This window comes from Penicillium griseofulvum (genome assembly GCF_001561935.1).
Source record: "Penicillium griseofulvum strain PG3 chromosome Unknown contig_86, whole genome shotgun sequence".
NCBI classification, from domain to species: Eukaryota; Fungi; Ascomycota; class Eurotiomycetes; order Eurotiales; family Aspergillaceae; genus Penicillium; species Penicillium griseofulvum.
Genome location: NW_024467473.1, coordinates 881,655 through 898,099, shown reverse-complemented (window position 1 = coordinate 898,099; position 16,445 = coordinate 881,655). Strand labels below are relative to the sequence as shown.

General features: G+C 50.0%; 5 protein-coding genes across 5 annotated transcripts; 2 read left to right on the top strand and 3 right to left on the bottom strand.

Moving 5' to 3' along the window:
• Positions 1-3,155: 3,155 nt before the first annotated feature.
• Positions 3,156-5,877, bottom strand: PGRI_036820 (uncharacterized protein; the record flags this gene model as incomplete). Its single annotated transcript, XM_040791395.1, has 4 exons — positions 3,156-3,515; positions 3,577-5,616; positions 5,670-5,792; positions 5,842-5,877. 4 exons carry the CDS (start codon positions 5,875-5,877, stop codon positions 3,156-3,158), a joined length of 2,559 nt encoding a protein of 852 aa, XP_040645472.1.
• A 391-nt stretch (positions 5,878-6,268) lies between these two features.
• On the top strand, positions 6,269-8,358 carry PGRI_036810 (uncharacterized protein; the record flags this gene model as incomplete). Its single annotated transcript, XM_040791394.1, has 8 exons — positions 6,269-6,486; positions 6,533-7,015; positions 7,067-7,191; positions 7,239-7,433; positions 7,517-7,755; positions 7,803-7,859; positions 7,925-8,008; positions 8,062-8,358. 8 exons carry the CDS (start codon positions 6,269-6,271, stop codon positions 8,356-8,358), a joined length of 1,698 nt encoding a protein of 565 aa, XP_040645471.1.
• A 105-nt stretch (positions 8,359-8,463) lies between these two features.
• Positions 8,464-10,003, bottom strand: PGRI_036800 (putative MFS transporter; the record flags this gene model as incomplete). The annotated part of the gene is made up of 3 exons (XM_040791393.1): positions 8,464-9,381; positions 9,446-9,679; positions 9,731-10,003. 3 exons carry the CDS (start codon positions 10,001-10,003, stop codon positions 8,464-8,466), a joined length of 1,425 nt encoding a protein of 474 aa, XP_040645470.1.
• Positions 10,004-10,860: 857 nt separating this feature from the next.
• Positions 10,861-12,490, top strand: PGRI_036790 (OSBP family protein; the record flags this gene model as incomplete). Its single annotated transcript, XM_040791392.1, has 4 exons — positions 10,861-10,893; positions 11,213-11,538; positions 11,590-11,644; positions 11,708-12,490. 4 exons carry the CDS (start codon positions 10,861-10,863, stop codon positions 12,488-12,490), a joined length of 1,197 nt encoding a protein of 398 aa, XP_040645469.1.
• A 990-nt stretch (positions 12,491-13,480) lies between these two features.
• On the bottom strand, positions 13,481-16,201 carry PGRI_036780 (putative RNAPII degradation factor Def1; the record flags this gene model as incomplete). Its single annotated transcript, XM_040791391.1, has 1 exon — positions 13,481-16,201. One exon carries the CDS (start codon positions 16,199-16,201, stop codon positions 13,481-13,483), a length of 2,721 nt encoding a protein of 906 aa, XP_040645468.1.
• Between the last annotated feature and the right edge of the window lie 244 nt (positions 16,202-16,445).

Genomic DNA, 16,445 nt, shown 5'->3' with positions numbered 1-16,445 from the left:
ACTGCGCTATGGTAATCGTGGCTAGGGGCTAGAATGACGAAAATAATTCCATATGGCTCAGTGCCAGTTCACTGGCGCCAAGCTAGGCTTAAGTCGCGGTCATCCTTGCCGTTCATGCCTGTTTCCGGCGAATGCACAGAGCTTCACGTGGCCAAGATATCATTTATCCTTTGGAAACCGCATTGAGACTTATATTCTCTTGATTGTAGAAAAGATAGTAATTGACATCTAAAACTAAACCCTTTCCCGAATTTAGTAAGAGAAATAAGAACTCGAACTAGGGCCAAATTGCGGGGCCCTATTTGCTTAGCTAGCGCCAGTGCACACTCGGGAACAGCTAAATACAACCTTTAGGTCTTCGGGGACGAATTGCCCTCGGAGACCGGCATAAAAATCCGGGGGGAATATCGGATATCACTTTCCTCTACTCGATCCCGGTTTTTGCTTGTCTTCCGGTCCCGAAGCCCACGCGAGTTACCTTTATCTTAAGAACGCAATGAGCGTTAGAGGCCCTAGACCATGTAACCCAAGACCCGACGATTCCAAATGATGATCTTGCCAAGTTAAACTACGAGAATCATCATCCCTAGAACGTGCCTTGGCCAAATGCTGATCCAACCAAATCGGGATATTGAAAGATGATCGCATCATCACTTATCATAGGAACGTGGACCGGAATTGTGACCGTCTCCGGCGACATGTGGCTTTCAGAGGCTCGAGCGGCCCGTGTCTGGGGTGTTACGCAAATCTCGTGGGCCATGTGGGGATCGACAGCTTTCTGTCCCGATTCGTTTATCCCTTGAGGGAAATATTTAGAGATGCTTTTGTAACTTCTCAACGCCCCATGCAAGTCATGACACTAACAATTTGCCAGATCCTGAAATCACATCCTTTTGATTACTGTTTCTCCGCTTTCGGCTTGCCCTGCCTATTCAAAATTAGTTGGTATGTCAGGCGCAGAGTGCCCCTTGTCAATGAGACAAGTCATGAACTAGCTCTTGGCGAGGATAGCATGGTAGTATTGGGGACCAAGCGTCCAGTCCTCGTACTATGCCTCATTCCAGATCCTGCGCTAGGCTGAGAACATTGATCCTGTGAGCTTTTGTTGGCAGGAAATTGGCCATATACGCGACGATTCTGCCTTTCTATGAATCTCTGTGACTATATGTCAAGCTCAGTTGCGCAGGCATTACTTCGAAAAAGACCCAAGCGGTGAATCATGAAATCCAGCCGAGCCAACGTCCCCCAGTGGTTGCAGCGTGTTTCAGAAAGGGCCCTTGCGGGTGCCTGGACACCTCTCTACCACGTACTCTTAAACCGCCGCAGGATTCACGTGGTCAATGCATCCGGGAAAGGCCTATGTCCCCTGTAAGGGGCAAAGCATAAACCAGAATGGAGGTAAAGATATAATTTTCCAGTCTTTGGAAGCAAACATCGGATCAGGATAAACTAGGCGAATTGCTTTTTCTTGATGCTAGTGTTGCTTTGGACAAAACAAAGCGAAGTAACAGTAGCACTTTCAGCCCGTAGGAATCGATAGTTCCTATATCCTTGTACAGGGCGTAAAAGCTTAATCAAAGAGAGTCAAAATGCAATGTTCTAGGACGGTGGTTGATTATCATGCTACATACGTTGAGGAACGAGCTTATAGTTGGGATTAGAACCTATTATAAAATAGGAGTAATATTAGGTAGTTTATAAGGTAAAATAGAGATATGCATGTAATAGCACGCTTCTAGGGACCCCAATGAATTGACTTGATTGCTTGACTAACTAGTTTCCCGGGGGAGATGTCACTAAGGCTGTGCGGCCATCCTTCGAAGATCTAGAGCTTACATCCCTGGCTCTTTACCAAACGTGGCGGTGAGCCAAGTGGCCTCCTTGATCAATTGAATACACCATAATATGGATTGGTGACAGAATCTGTATTGATTTCATCCGAGCAGCACACCTTGAACATTTGTTCTTCGTTCTGGGGACGAGTCTCCCTGAGACAGCTATCCTCGAATATGAGATTAGGTCAGCTGCAAGGCCATGTTGCTGTGATCTTGCAAGCAGGGATCACATTTTCAGAAAGGTTATTGTTTTGGTCGAACCTAGCATATATGGTAGCGGTGTTTTCGGGATTCCCCTCATCCGGAACGTCTAGAACTGTTAACCTAGCTACTCCCTGATGAAAGACAATGATGCAACTTACTAAAGAATTTACCCGACATGGTATGGGAAGCCGTTGCGCCAGGGGTAGTCTTCAAAAAATGCCATAGAGTCAAATATGTCTTGAGCAGACCCGCACACCGGAAAATTGAAGAATCCAGGATCTCGGACGCCAAGGGACTCATTGCCGGAGCCCTCCAGGATGGTATTGTGATCCCGCATCTTGAAGATCAAAATGAATCAAACAGATGGACGAGTGTTCATGAAATAGAAGAGATGGATAATAAACAGTTAAATTTGCATGCTAAGAGTGTCCTTGATATACGAATTTGATCTTGATATTGATGCCTCAAGGCAGTCAGAACTAGAACTACCCGAAATGGTAAGTGGTAAACCAGCAGTTTTGCTATCAATGAGACTAAACAAAACAGGCAAATGCCAAACAAGCTTAAAGCCTTGGAAAACTTTAATGCCCAATCATGTTGATGAACTTATATTGGATCATGTAGATATAGCGTTTGAATCCCACGCATACATAGTACGTACACCGGCATATGTAGGTAGATAGCCTCAAATCCACTTCCCCGGACCTGATGCTGCATTGCCGTTGACCAAAGCGGAAACTGCTCCCCGTCGATCTGGTTCGTTTCTGTCGTGCTAGTCTTAGCAATCCCTACGTACATGCCCGTGGATACCCAATAGCAGTGACCGGATGGTGAGATTGTATATGGTACTAGCTTAGGTATGTATATACAGGCCTTGTGAAGACTTTTCAGTGGTCTTCTCAAGTATAATTCTTATTGTGGGTTTCTAGTGACAGGACAAAAATACATCGCCAGGGTAACAGGGCAACCTCTCGGCAGCAATATCATAAGGTTCATTTGGTCTTTCATCTAAGTAAATTGATACTATTCTAAAGGTCCGGATTATTTAAATCAGCACCTATAATAATCGGAGCCAGACTGTTAAGAATAAACAAGGATGTAATACCAATGAAATCCTCAAAGCTCTCCCGGCCTGTAGCTTCGCCAGGTCTTGAAACCAACCTGCTCATACCACCCATCGAGTGCAACCCAGTCTACAAAGACACCTTCCAGGCCTCGTTGTTTCATGTTTTCAATAGCGTGGCAGATCAAAGCCAACCCAATCCCATACTTGCGGTGGGACTCATCAATTCCCACCGCACCGATCAACCCTGTTTTCGGCCCACAGGTTTGGGGGAATGCCCAAGACTTATCCAGAGCATCCGATGGACCGAGCATTAACGTCCAGCCGACCTGCTGGCCTTGGGAATCAAACGCTGTCATCACACTGTCAGGATACTTGTCGGGATGTAATGCGACGTACGCCTCCACCCAGCTCTTTATAACACATTAGTCCAGATTTTAGAAAAGTATAAGCATGACAGTACGGGGGTCTTACCCTGTTATGAGAGAAGTTCTTTCTCTGGCCAACTAGACAGGCCTCGTAATCTTCGGGTTTTAATGGCGCGAATCGGAAGCCTCGTTCCCGGGCACGGGTGATATACTTTTCTGGCGACTGGAAGTTCCGAATATCTTGGTACAAGTCAACCGACCGGGCACTGGGAGGGCTGAGTCGGAAACCACGGTGGGTGAAAAAATGTTGCACTGTTTCTGGCAGGTCCTGGGGAATTCCGGGCCAGAAGCGGGGGAACGAGCTTCCCAGCTTCACATTGTTGAGGCCAAATGTTGCCCGGAAGTACGCTCTTGTTTCTCCTAACAGAGTAGTTCCAACGCCTTGGTGTTGGTACTTTGGTGACACGGCAAGAACTGCGATATGCACGGTTTCCGGTGCACCGTGGGCATTTATGTAAGCAAGACAGAAGCCTACTAGCTGCGATCCAATGCGCGCGATGAAATGGTGGCCATTCGGGCCCACTATTAGAGCCCGCAAGCTTTCAGCTGGAACGAGGTAGGTCGGGAGAGCAGCGGCCCAGACTTCGATCACCTCATCCAGATCTCTTTGTGCATCAAATGGTGATACTACCGCCGATGTCTTGGTCACGGCATTCGGTCCCACGGGAAGAGCGCCTGTCGGAACCAGTCCTCCAAATATGATATCAGCAGCCACAGAAAATGCCTCGATAGTCGGCTCGTATGTGGTAATATAAGTCTTGACACTGGGAACATCAAGGAAGTCATAGGGGTTACAGGCAGCAATATGCACCAATGACTTAATACGCTTAGCAAGTTCCAGACCTAGTGACTCCTGGTATGGCGACTCTTTTGCATTGAGTGAGGTGAAGATTACCGCATCGGCGACTTCAAGGGCCTGCCATTGCTCAAAAGTCAGATTGGTCGATCCGTATCTGATCTCAGCAATGGAATTGTTGTGCTGCCGCAGGATATCAAGATATCTGTTGGACGGGTAGACCCCTGGCGTCTGGGTTCCTTCGCCGTCAACAGCACCACCGACCGGGGTCTTGTCTCCGGGGAAGAGGAACATGATGATTGAATTCTTTGACAGGGGAAGAACACCATTTTTGTCACGCACGAGTGTGGTTGACCGAGAATATATATCCATAGTTGTCTCGGCAATTCTATTGTTGAGTGAGCTCAGGTCTGCGAGACTGGATTGCCGAAGTGCGGCGTCCCAGTCCAAAAACTTGTCCTTCACCGTAGCAACATGGCGACAAGCGTCCGCTAGCCGTGATTGGTCGATTGTGCCAGAATTTATTGCTTCACAAACTCTCTTGATCGAAGCAACTTGCACATCAAAGGTGTGACAGATCATGATGCTATCGCTACCAGCGCGCAACGCTAGCACCGAACCTTCCTCTGTACCGTATGTGGAGCGGATTCCATTCATCTCCAGGCAGTCGGTGATTATCATACCATCGTAGGCCATGTCATTGCGCAAAATTCCCATAACATCCGGGGAAAGTGTCGCAGGCCGTGTGAGATCGATACAGGGTAGCGAGATATGAGCAGTCATGACGGTCTCGATTCCTTCGGCCACAGCCCGCCTAAAGGGAATCAACTCGCAACGCTCTAGCTGATCCCTTGTTTTAGGAATGACTGGTAGTCCAAAATGCGAGTCAACAGCTGTGTCTCCATGACCTGGAAAATGCTTTACGCTGGGAACAATATTCTGTTCCCGCAAACCCCGGGCAGTCGCACTCGCAAACCGGCCCACAAATTCAGGATCATCGCCAGGGCTGCGTACACCTATAACAGGGTTCAAAGGCTCCGAATTAATATCACAGACCGGTGCATAGTTCATGTTAATTCCGAAGAATTTGAGAGTTTCCCCGGTGGCTTTCCCCGCACTGTATGCACACTCCGGATCATGTGTAGCGCCCAGTGCCATAGGCCCTGGGACCTGAGCAGCGATCGGAGGAGAAATGCGAGTAACCAGTCCATTTTCTTGATCAATTCCGATCAACAGCGGTCGCTTGTGTCCAGCCAATTTAGCCTCATTCTGCAAAGCCAGTGTCAAGGCCTACAGAACATTAGTCAAGTCAATCAAATACAAAATAGTCTCGGATATCGAACCTGAAGCTGCTCTGCATTCTCAAAATTACGCGAGAATAGAACGATGCCTCCAACGTGGTAGTCATGGATCAAAGTCTTGATTTCGGGACTTGGGGTGCAGCCATAGAACCCCACCGCGAAGAGCTGCGATCGTCAGCGGAGCACAAAAAGAGGGATTTCATGGCTCATGTACCTGGCCAACCTGCTTTTGAAGGTCGGAGGAAGCCATGACTTTGACTTTTATTGGCTTCTAGAAATAGTTCATGGATTGCAAGTCAATGGTTCAGAACGGGGTGACGTTGAAAGGGGATCGGAGTTGATCTGCCCGGGTCCACTTAATGGATCTGAACATGTCAGCTTCACCTCTTAGGATCTAGTGAGCAAGTAATCTTAAGAAATGTGACCGGAACATCAATACAATTGCCGTCTGACAATCGACCCCCCTTCCATTTTAGTGCTCAGCTCCTGCCGCTTTTTGGTAACTGAGCATTACATAATTAACTATGCCCGTGCTGACATCTACTGAGGCCCCACTTCCTAAAGCGGAGGTTCAAGATAGCCCCACTCGCAAGGGACAATGTATGTTGTGAATATATATATCTCGCCCAACTTATACCAACATGGTTGAAATCCACGAAGATATTGCGAAAGATGGTGCGACAGTTGATGTGAACTTGACCTCACAGCCACATCCCACCTTGGAGGAATATGAACGGCTCTTCGGCGTTGATGAGGATTCATATGAGCAGCCAACCACCACTAGGAAAGAGCTTTGGTCATATTACCTCTATTACAATGGCGATAACGGTGTTGGTCCGGGATCGTACAGTCAAGCCCTGTAAGTACAATAAAACACTGGAATTTCCCGACTAATTCCCATGAAGCTTCCAGTGGGCCTTGAATGGCGCCGGACATCAACCTGGCTCGAATCCGCCCAAAGCCTGTACCGATTCATCAGCATGTGTAGTTCCATGGGCAGGGGGTACGAGATCAGTATCTTCAGTGGTCCTTATTGCCAATGGCCTTTGCTTTACTTTCATGACGGTGATATTCGTCTGGCTAGGAAGTGCTGCGGACTATGGAACATTCGGCCGATGGCTTCTTCTAGCATTGACGGTGGTTTGTTGGGCACTGCAGTATGGTATGATGTCCATACGAAATCCAAGCCAATGGCCAACCGCAATGGGATTGTATGTTGTGGCATACATTGCCTACGGCGCAACTCTGGTATTCTATGCTGCTGTGTTCCCCCGTCTTGCACGGTATACCCCGCATGTGCGGAAAGCCAGAGAAGAGGATCTCAGAGAAGGTAAAATTGACCAGGAGGAATACGATGCTATAGAATCGCTGGAAAGAAATCATATCAGGTGAGTGCGGTCATTTCTACTTTTTATTTAATATGCCGCTGACAATAACAGCAACATTTCAACTGCACACAGCAACATTGGATACCTACTCACGCTCGTACTTAATCTGAGCGTCCTACTTCCACTTCAAAACAACAGTTTCTCGAATAATTTGGCACTCTGCCTTACTAATTCATGTAGGTGGGCAATCCACCTAATAGTCGTACTATCTGACCTTCTCCAGATTGGGTTATTCTTGGCATCTGGTGGTTTATTTTCCAGCAGAAAAGGCCAGGCCCGAAGATACCAAAAGGGTCAAGCTACTCCACCATTGGGTTCAAGCAGATCTGGCTAGCCATTCGAGAAATCAGGTCGCTTCCACAGACATTTCTGTACTTTTTCGCCTATTTCCTTCTTGCCGATGGCCTGAACACTACTGGTGGGTGCTTTCCCTTTTTCTTGCTGCAAATCAGACTCGAAATGTCCATAGATGTAGACAAGAGAACCCACTAACATCAATAGGTACACTTGTCAGCATCATCCAAAACGACTCTGTTTCATTTTCATTCTTGCAGATCACATATCTCGGCATTACTCAAGCTGCCTGCTCAATCACCTCAACATTCGGCTTTTGGTATATACAGCGGTATTTCAAGTTTAAGACGAAGACCATGTTTTTGTTCACTAATTTCTTCACCGTCCTCATCCCGTTTTGGGGCATGCTAGGACTATGGACCCACCGCATCGGGTATCACAATAGGGTATGTAGCAAGCCCTAACTAAGAGTTTAAAGCTAACAGGTAGGTAGTGGGAGTTTTACTTCTACAATGTCGTTTTCGGACTTTTCCAGGCTCCGTACTATGCGGTAGGTAGAACCTTGAATGCTCTCTAGCATGATTCCTGCCCATATTATTTCTAACATTATGACAGTACGCCCAAACGATGATCAGCGAGTTGATGCCACGCGGCTATGATAACATGTTCTTCGCGCTTTTTGGGATAACTAATCGTGCCGTAAGTCGGCTATGTTTGGTGCTGCATTTTGTTGATTTCACTAACCTCAATAGTCTTCAATCATCGGTCCTAATGTTATTCAAGCCATCATAAACAATACTCACAACAGCTGGATGGGTTTCCCATTCTTGTTTGCCATCTGCGCCGCGGCCATGATCACCATCTGCTTTGTAGACATCAAAAAGGGCCGTGAGGACTGTCGGAAATTCACGGAGCAACGCAAGATGGACCGTGTCGTGGCAGAGAGTGGTCTAGATCCAGATGATATCGCACATGGGAAGCAACCTGTTCGTATCAAAGATTTTCCCGAGGTGGAAAACGAGAATATCAGCACTTTGCTGAGGGAGTAAGCGTTTGTATCTTGGGAACGCTTAAGTTGTTATTGTCTGGTCTCTGTTTTGATCACAACACATTCTATCATTAAGTCTTGCATGGATATCCTAAGCAATGAAAGTTCAAGTCTCAACCTTCGCGGTTTCCTGCTGTATCTGTTCGGTCCTCTTTTCAGCCTTACGATGGTTCTTCTTCTCGACCTTATCCCGCCATTGATCGCCAAAAATGGTCGTGAGCCATACGCAACCCCCAGAGACAACCAAAAATAGGGCGCTGATGGTACTAAACCACCCTACCCCCATAGCCTCTACCGCTGGAAGAACAAGTCCAGACCCCAGAGCACCGAACACGTACCGTGACAGATAGCTACCAGCAACGACTTCGGCACTCCGACCACTAGACTGCATGACATCCAGGCTGTAGGTGTTGAGACTAGGGAAGCAGAACAACTGCGCCACTCCCTGGAAGAACATCGCAAGAACGGGCACCGGAATTCCACCAACAGCCTTGTCGACCGTCCAGCCGTAGACCAAGATACAACCGGGGATAACAACACCCAAAAATATCAGACAAGACTTCAGTCTGTCTTCGGGAACTCGGACCCCACCCCGCTTACGGATCCATTTCTTCACTGTATGGTCCGCCCACCTTCCACCCATGAATGTGCCAATAAGATACCCACAGCCTGGCGCGATGTAGAACAGACCCGTCTGGATAGGGCTGGTGAGGTGGAAGCGTGGGTTGAGTACGTATCGAATTGGAGTCAAGAGGGAGTACTGGTTCCAGACGAGAGCGCCGGCAGCGAGACCCGTGCAGAAAAGATTGGGATACTTAAACAGCATAGTAGCAACTTGGAGAGGAGAGATCCGGTGCCAAAGATATTTGGAATTTTGCCATATCGTCTTGTCGGCCATGTCTCCCTTGGTCAGATGCGGGTAGGTCTCGGGGAAGAAGAAGAAGACAAGAAGGGTACTGCTGCCCCCAAGAGCAGCCTGGAGCCAGAAAATCACTCTCCATGACCGGAAGGTGACGATCACGCCCTGTACTTGTAGGTCAGCTAATTGTCTCGTCGTAAGATTTATAGAGCAGTTGTAATACACATACGCCAATGAATGGACCAAAGGCTGGCCCAATTAGGGTTCCTGACAAAAACCACCCCAATGCTGTTGCCCGTGCTCGGGGCTCGTATACATCACCCAAGGCCGAGCTACCAACAACCAAGAAAGATGTTCCTTGAAATGCGGTCAAGACACGGAAAATATAATATGCTGGAAGGTTGGGTGCTAGAGCCGTGCCGATGCTAAACGCAAAGAATAAAAATGCGCTCACGAGAAAGACCTACCACCAATCAGCTTGTTACTTCAGTATGAACTTCTTCTCGTTACCCACCGGACGGCGTCCCCAGACCTGACTAAAAGGCCCCCAGAAGGGAGCCGCAATACCCATGAATGCCATATATAGCGCATTGCTCGCGTTTATCACACTTCCCGTAGTGTTATAGGTTTTTGCCACTTCAGGTATAGCGGCTAATATAGATGTGGAGGAGATAGGTGCCAGGAAAGAGCAAAATGACAGCACACCAACGATGATGACTTTGCGGGCTGGTGAAAAGCGTAGATATTGCTCCGCATCAACCTCCTGGAAGTCATCATTGACAGGCATGTCATGGTGTGAAACGTGGCTCCGGACGTGATCAAGACTATTGACTCCGTCTCGTTGGGAACGCCGGGATTGAGATCTCTGGATTTCGGTTTCATTCGCCCATGACTGAGACCGTCTCTCCTCGCTAGACGCTTTTGAGGTAGTTGGAGACATGGCGGGAATATTTTCGCAAAAGCTAGTGCCTGCTAGCTCGAGATAACTCAAGTGCCTGTCTCTCGTGGTGCAAATGCAAGATAAAAGAAAATCTCCGCAATTGTTTTTCAAATTCGGCTTCTTTCCGAGGTCATGCTCATCGGGTATATGAGATGCACGAGAATGTCCTCAATTGCGATTGCAGCTGAAAGTGAAGATATAGAAGTAAATGGATTGAGCTTAAGCAAGTCAAGAACAATAAAGTACATCCCAGAATGGAAACGTGAGTCACAGAGAGAAATCTGAATGCTATTTTTTCCCTATCATCTTGGGGAGGATCGGCGGATTGTCTCCGACGTAGCGTTTTAGAGGTCAGCCCGGAGCAGAGGGCTTGCTATCGGTCTTTTTGGGGTCCATCCTGCCTAACCTAGAGGCGAAGAGCCAATGTGATTCGGGGAGAAGACCGGAAGGGTCTGCCGAGTAGGGCAGAGGGGCGGAAAAGAATCCGGTTCTACTTATTTAGGACCGAGGGTACATAGTCTGGGGGAGATTTCTAGTATGGTTGGTTCGTATGGAAAATGAATCATAACGTACCTGACTGAAACTGTTAAATTAGAAAGAAAAAATTATATGCCCTGGATGAAACTTGGCTGTTTTCAGGTCCAATCTCCCATCTTATGGCCTAGCACTGGCCTTGAGAGATGTTGGATCTTCCAATAAAAAGTATGTTGGAAAAAATCTGGGTTGAACAAAGGTCAGTATGTGCATCTGATCATCAATGGCTTTCTAAAGGGGAAAGGAGAAAGAAAACTACCCAATCTGATTGTCCGGTGGCTGTTCATCTGCTTTCCCGCCCATGACGTTATCCTCTGACCGCCAACGACCAACTTCGTCCCTCCACCTCCCCCACATCTCGTGCGTTTATCTTGGAGATTTCGAGTCCAATTTGACTATTTCATTCTTATTAAATATGTCCCCTCAGAGCCAGGTCCCTCCTAATAGCAAGGGCTCATGGACAAGTTTCCTAAAGGCAGGCAACCTTATCTGCTTGAGTATACTAGGCTAACAAATTTCTAGTCCATCGCCTCCTTTAACGGTGATCTATCCTCGTTGACTGCTCCACCTTTCATCCTCTCTACTACATCCCTCACCGAGTACTCCGCCTACTGGGCCGAACACCCTGCCTTATTCGTGGCACCGGCTAAGGAGGCCGATCCCGCGAAGCGTGCTCTCCTGGTTCTCAAGTGGTTCCTCAGCACATTGCACCAGCAATACTGCAGCCGCAGTGAGAAGCTCGGCAGTGAGAAGAAGCCTTTGAATCCTTTTTTGGGAGAGCTGTTCATTGGTAAATGGGCTGGTGATGCGGAAGTAGGGGAGACTGTCTTGGTCAGTGAACAAGTCAGGTATGTGAGGCTGTTTCTGTGTAGAACTACAACCCACTGATTAAACCACAGCCACCACCCTCCTGCCACAGCCTATGCGATCCGAAATGAACAGAACGGAGTTGAGGTAAGTAAACCAAAATTATATCAAGTACTTGGGAGATGCCAATAACTGACAATACAACCACAGCTGCAAGGATATAACGCGCAGAAGGCCTCTTTCTCTAGCACCATCCTTGTAAAGCAGATCGGCCATGCGCTATACACACTCACCCCAACCGGATCCAACGAGAAGGAGCAATACCTGATCACGCTACCCAGCCTGCACATCGAATCGTTGATCTACGGCTCACCCTTCGTCGAACTGGAGAAGTCAACCAAGATTGTCAGCAGCACCGGCTATGTCGCCAAGATCGATTATTCCGGCAAAGGCTGGCTGAGCGGCAAGAAGAACACCTTCAGCGCGAGTCTGTTCAAGGAGAGTGAGGGCGAGAAGAACCCCCTTTACACGGTAGATGGCCAATGGTCGGGCAAGTTCTCTATCAAGGATGCCCGCACCAAGGACGTGATCGACACCTGGAACTCCAAGGAGAACCCCGTCACCCCGCTGGCCCTGGCTCCCCTCGAGCAGCAGGATCTGTACGAGAGCCGACGTGCCTGGAGCGACGTGGCCGCCAACATCCAGAAGGGAGACATGGATGCCGTGTCTGGTTACAAGTCGCGCATTGAGACTGCTCAGCGCGAACAGCGCCGCATTGAGAAGGAGGAGGGCCGCGAGTGGGTGCGCCGTTTCTTCAACCGTATCGATGAGGGTGCCGACGACCCCCAGATCCAGCGTCTCGCTAAAGTGGCCGATCTCGCTTTCGAGACTGATAAGACTGGCGGTATCTGGCGCTTCGATGCTCAGAAGGCTCTTGGCGCTCAGCCACCTTACCACAAGGTTGGCGGCGAAGGTCTCGGTCTCACTCAGTAAATGAGCACTAGACTTGGATGCTTTTCTTTTTTTTTTTGAAATTGTCTTGGTGCCTTGGTTGCACCACATAGATTTGACTTCTTGGATTCCTATTCTGTACCGTGTCATGTTGCATTTCGATTGTATATAGTTCTCGGTCGGGGTTGAAGCTAAAGCCGCGCACTTGCTTATATGCTCGGACTTGGTGGCTCAACCTTTCCATCTAATGATATGGTATCTTCAATTATATTGATCTATTTTAACATAACTGAAATATATGTAGGGGCTGAATGCTATGTGATAGACGAATATTCATGACTTGTGACTACGAGGTTACAATGTCTACTAGAGCAGTCATATATAGGTGCCATACTGGATCGTACAGGACATACATAATTCATGACACTTTTGGCCCAGAACGCAACTGAGCATTGGATCTACCTCTACCAGACCCATTCAGCCATACATCATAATCATCGACCGATATTGCACAAGGTGAGGAAACACAAAGACAGAACAACAGAAGGGAGAAGTAGGTAAAAAAAAAAAAAAAAAACTGGAAAACCGTCCGCGGAAACAAGTGACACACCGGACCCGAATAGACACCGACTAGGTTATAGCGAGAAAACAAAAACAAAAACAGAGAAACCTAGAGAGGAATTGGTGAATTTAATACAGAGACCGCATCAGATGGGAGCAGTGGTAGCAAAGAAGAGCAAGACGGCTGAGAGGAAGAGGAAACGAGAAAACAAAAAACATCAAGAAGACAATCCCCCAAAGTAAAGAAAACCAGCCAAGCTCCCCAAAATAAGAGAAGTAAGAGATTACACAGATGTTGAGGAGAAAAAGATGAAGAGAAATCATCTGGGGTCTGTCTGTCCTTTTTGACAAGACAACTTTTTTTCCCCGTAAGGACAAAAAAAACCAACCCCTTTTTCAAATCATCCGCAAATGCAACGCCATATGTGTTTGGTGGGTCATTATGTCTCCCCTTCGTTTCTTTTTGTCTTTTTAGTGACCGTAGTTGCCACCCCAGCCGCCACGACCAGAGTTTCCATAGTAGTTACCGAACCCTCCACCGTAGTTGTTACCATAGCCAGAGGCCTGGTGAGTCTGGGTGGCCGCACCCTGGTGACCGAGTCCACCGAGTCCACCGACTCCACCGTACTGGGGGTTTAGCTGAGGGTAGCTGCCGAAGGACTGCTGGCCCTGCTGACCCTGAAGCGGGGGGAGACCAGTCTGTGCCTGGGGCTGACCGGGGACGCTGTTGGTAGCTGATCCCGGACGGTTCTGGGCGAGGGAGGGGCTGGGACCGCCGGCCTTGGGGGCTTCAAAGCCCTTGGTTTCGTCGGCGGCAACGGGGGGCTGCCCGGCGATGGGAGGATTTTGGCCAAAGCTGCCCTGGGAGCGGCTGAAGACATCCGACATACCAGTGCCAAACGCATTAGCGCCGGTAGCAGACTGGTTGTCAGACTGCTGGGCTGAGCCACTGCGGCCGTAGACTGAGTCACGAGTGGGCATGGCCTGGCTGAAGCTGCCAGTGTTTGCGGGGGAAGACGATTGCTGATCATAAGAGAAAGCACCGTGGGGCTGGCCGTACATGCCGCCCTTGCCCGCGTAGGGGCCATACTGGCTACCGTAGCCGTATTGCTGGTTGTGCTGCTGCTGTTGCTGCTGCATGTAGTGATCCTCATACCGGCGGGCATCATCGTACCGCGGGCGGTTACCGCCACCATACTGCTGCTGTTGCTGCTGCTGTTGTTGACCCATCTGGTTCATGTACGAAGCGTAGTGGGGGTTGTTGTAGTAGTTAGGGTATTGGTAGCCGTAGGCGTGCTGGGCACTTTGGCCGGGCATGTGCTGAGCAGCGGGGGTCTGCTGAGTGGCGCCAGGGACGGTGGGGTTGGGGGTGTTGTGTCCGCTGTTAGTGGCATCAATAGGTCCGTAGCGGTTGGGAGGCTGGGTGGTGGGAACCTGAGCCTGGGCCTCGGCACCAGAGACACCAAATCCAGCTCCGGCGCGGGGACCGGTGGGGGCATCCTGGGACTGGCCGTAAGAACCATACGAGGCGTAGTAAGGGAAACGCTGCTGCTCGGCGGCGTAGAAAGGAGAGTACTCGCTGCCGGTGGTGGCAGCGGGCTGAGCGGGGGCCTGGTTGGCAAATGGCTCGGGGATCTGCGGCTGCGGCTGGCTCACCTGCTGGGTGAAGGGATCGAATGGCTTCTGCTGGGGCTCAGAGTAACGAGCGAAGTCGGTGAAAGAGTCGGCGGAAGCGCCCTGGGGGACCGGGGGCAAGCCAGGAGCAGGACGCCCAGCGGCACCAGTCTCCATCGAGTGTGGTGCCTGGGTCGCGGGGGGGAGAGAGGCACGGGGAGCAACGGGAGAGTGCTGCGGGGGCTGGGCGCGAGTCTCGGCCTCCTCGCGGTTCTCATCAATATCAATAGCGTCACCGTTCAGTCCCATGCTGCCAAATTGAACCGCAGCGCGGTCCACAGCGTGGTTGCCGGGCATAACCACAGCCTGCTGCTGCTCCATCACACGGCGTTGAAGACCTGGGGTACGGCCCTGCTTGGTAGCGCTGGGTGGGTAGGCAGACGAGGGGAATCGGGTGGGAGTAGCAGCGGCGGCCACCGCGGGGTCGATACCACTACCAACGGTGCTTGCGGCGGTGGCGGTAGGAGCGGGAGCGGAGACATCGGGAATCTGTTCGAGGTTCGTCTCGGTCAAATCGCCCTTAGGAGGGTTAACGGCGGTGGTCGGAATAGCAGGGATTACGGGATGGGTGGGCTTGGCAACGGGTGTCTTCTGGGAGGCAGCGGGCGCAGTCACAGGTGCAGGAGCAGGAGCGGGGGGAGATGGCTCGGCGACAGGCTCGGTGGGCTTTTCGGCGGGCTTTTCGGCGGCGGGAACAGGAGGAGGGGCTTGGGGCTTCTTCTGTACAGGAGGAGCGGGTGGTTTGGCGAAAAGACTCGCCCACCCCTTCTTTGTGCCCTCAGGAATCACACTGCTCTTAGGCTCAGTTGATTCCCACTCGCCTTCACCTGAAGGCTCTGCAACAGTCTCCTCTGCCTTGGGCGCAGCCCACTCTGATGTAGCAGCAGGAACAGCAGTAGGCGCAGGAGTCTCTCCGGTAGTGGAGACTACGCGAGTTCCATTTGTAGCCGCTCCTGCACGACCTCCGCGACCGCCACGGCCCCGGTCTGCGCGAACACGTCCACGTCCCTCTATTCCACCACGACCACGGGTTCCACGGGCGGAAGCTGGAGGAGTTTCGGTCGAAGCACTCTGCGCCTCTTTGGGCTTAGGGCGAGTCCGGTCTGTGGTCTTCTTCTTGACCTCACCCCACTGGGAGACATTACCTGTAAAGCCAGTCAGCCACGGCCCTAGAACTAGAAGCCTCGATTGATTTCGAGTCGGGAATATTAGGTTGACGGGAACTCGACCTTCACTAATGCGCTCAATTGCCTCCAAGAGCTCGCCGTTCGAGTCTTCCAGTGCGAACACCAGATCTTCGTCCTTCCAGTCTGGGAACATTTCCTTAAGAGTTGGCAGAGTGTCGGAGTACTTCTTCTTCATCTGTCCAATTTCACCCTCTTCAAAGGATGAGATGTCTGAGTTATCGTTTGCAGATCTATTTCCACCACGACCACCTCTGGAGCTGAAACCGCCACGGCCACCACGGGCGGATACTCTACCCCGCGAGGCGGAGGACCGGTTCTGAATATCGGACATGTTGATTGATGAAGATGTGTGAGATGGAGAAGTATTGAGGAAGGAGGTCACGATTCGCAGGGAAAGGCTATTGAAATGGAGCACCCTCGCAAAAGAGGAACAGCACCAGAACCACAGGCACGGGGGCCAGAAGAGACGAAAAGAAGAGGTAAAATCAAAAAGATTAATTGGGGGAGAAGAAGAATGCGTTAGGAGATGACAAGATTGAAGAAAGGATCAAAAGCTAACGGGATCTGAGTTGCTT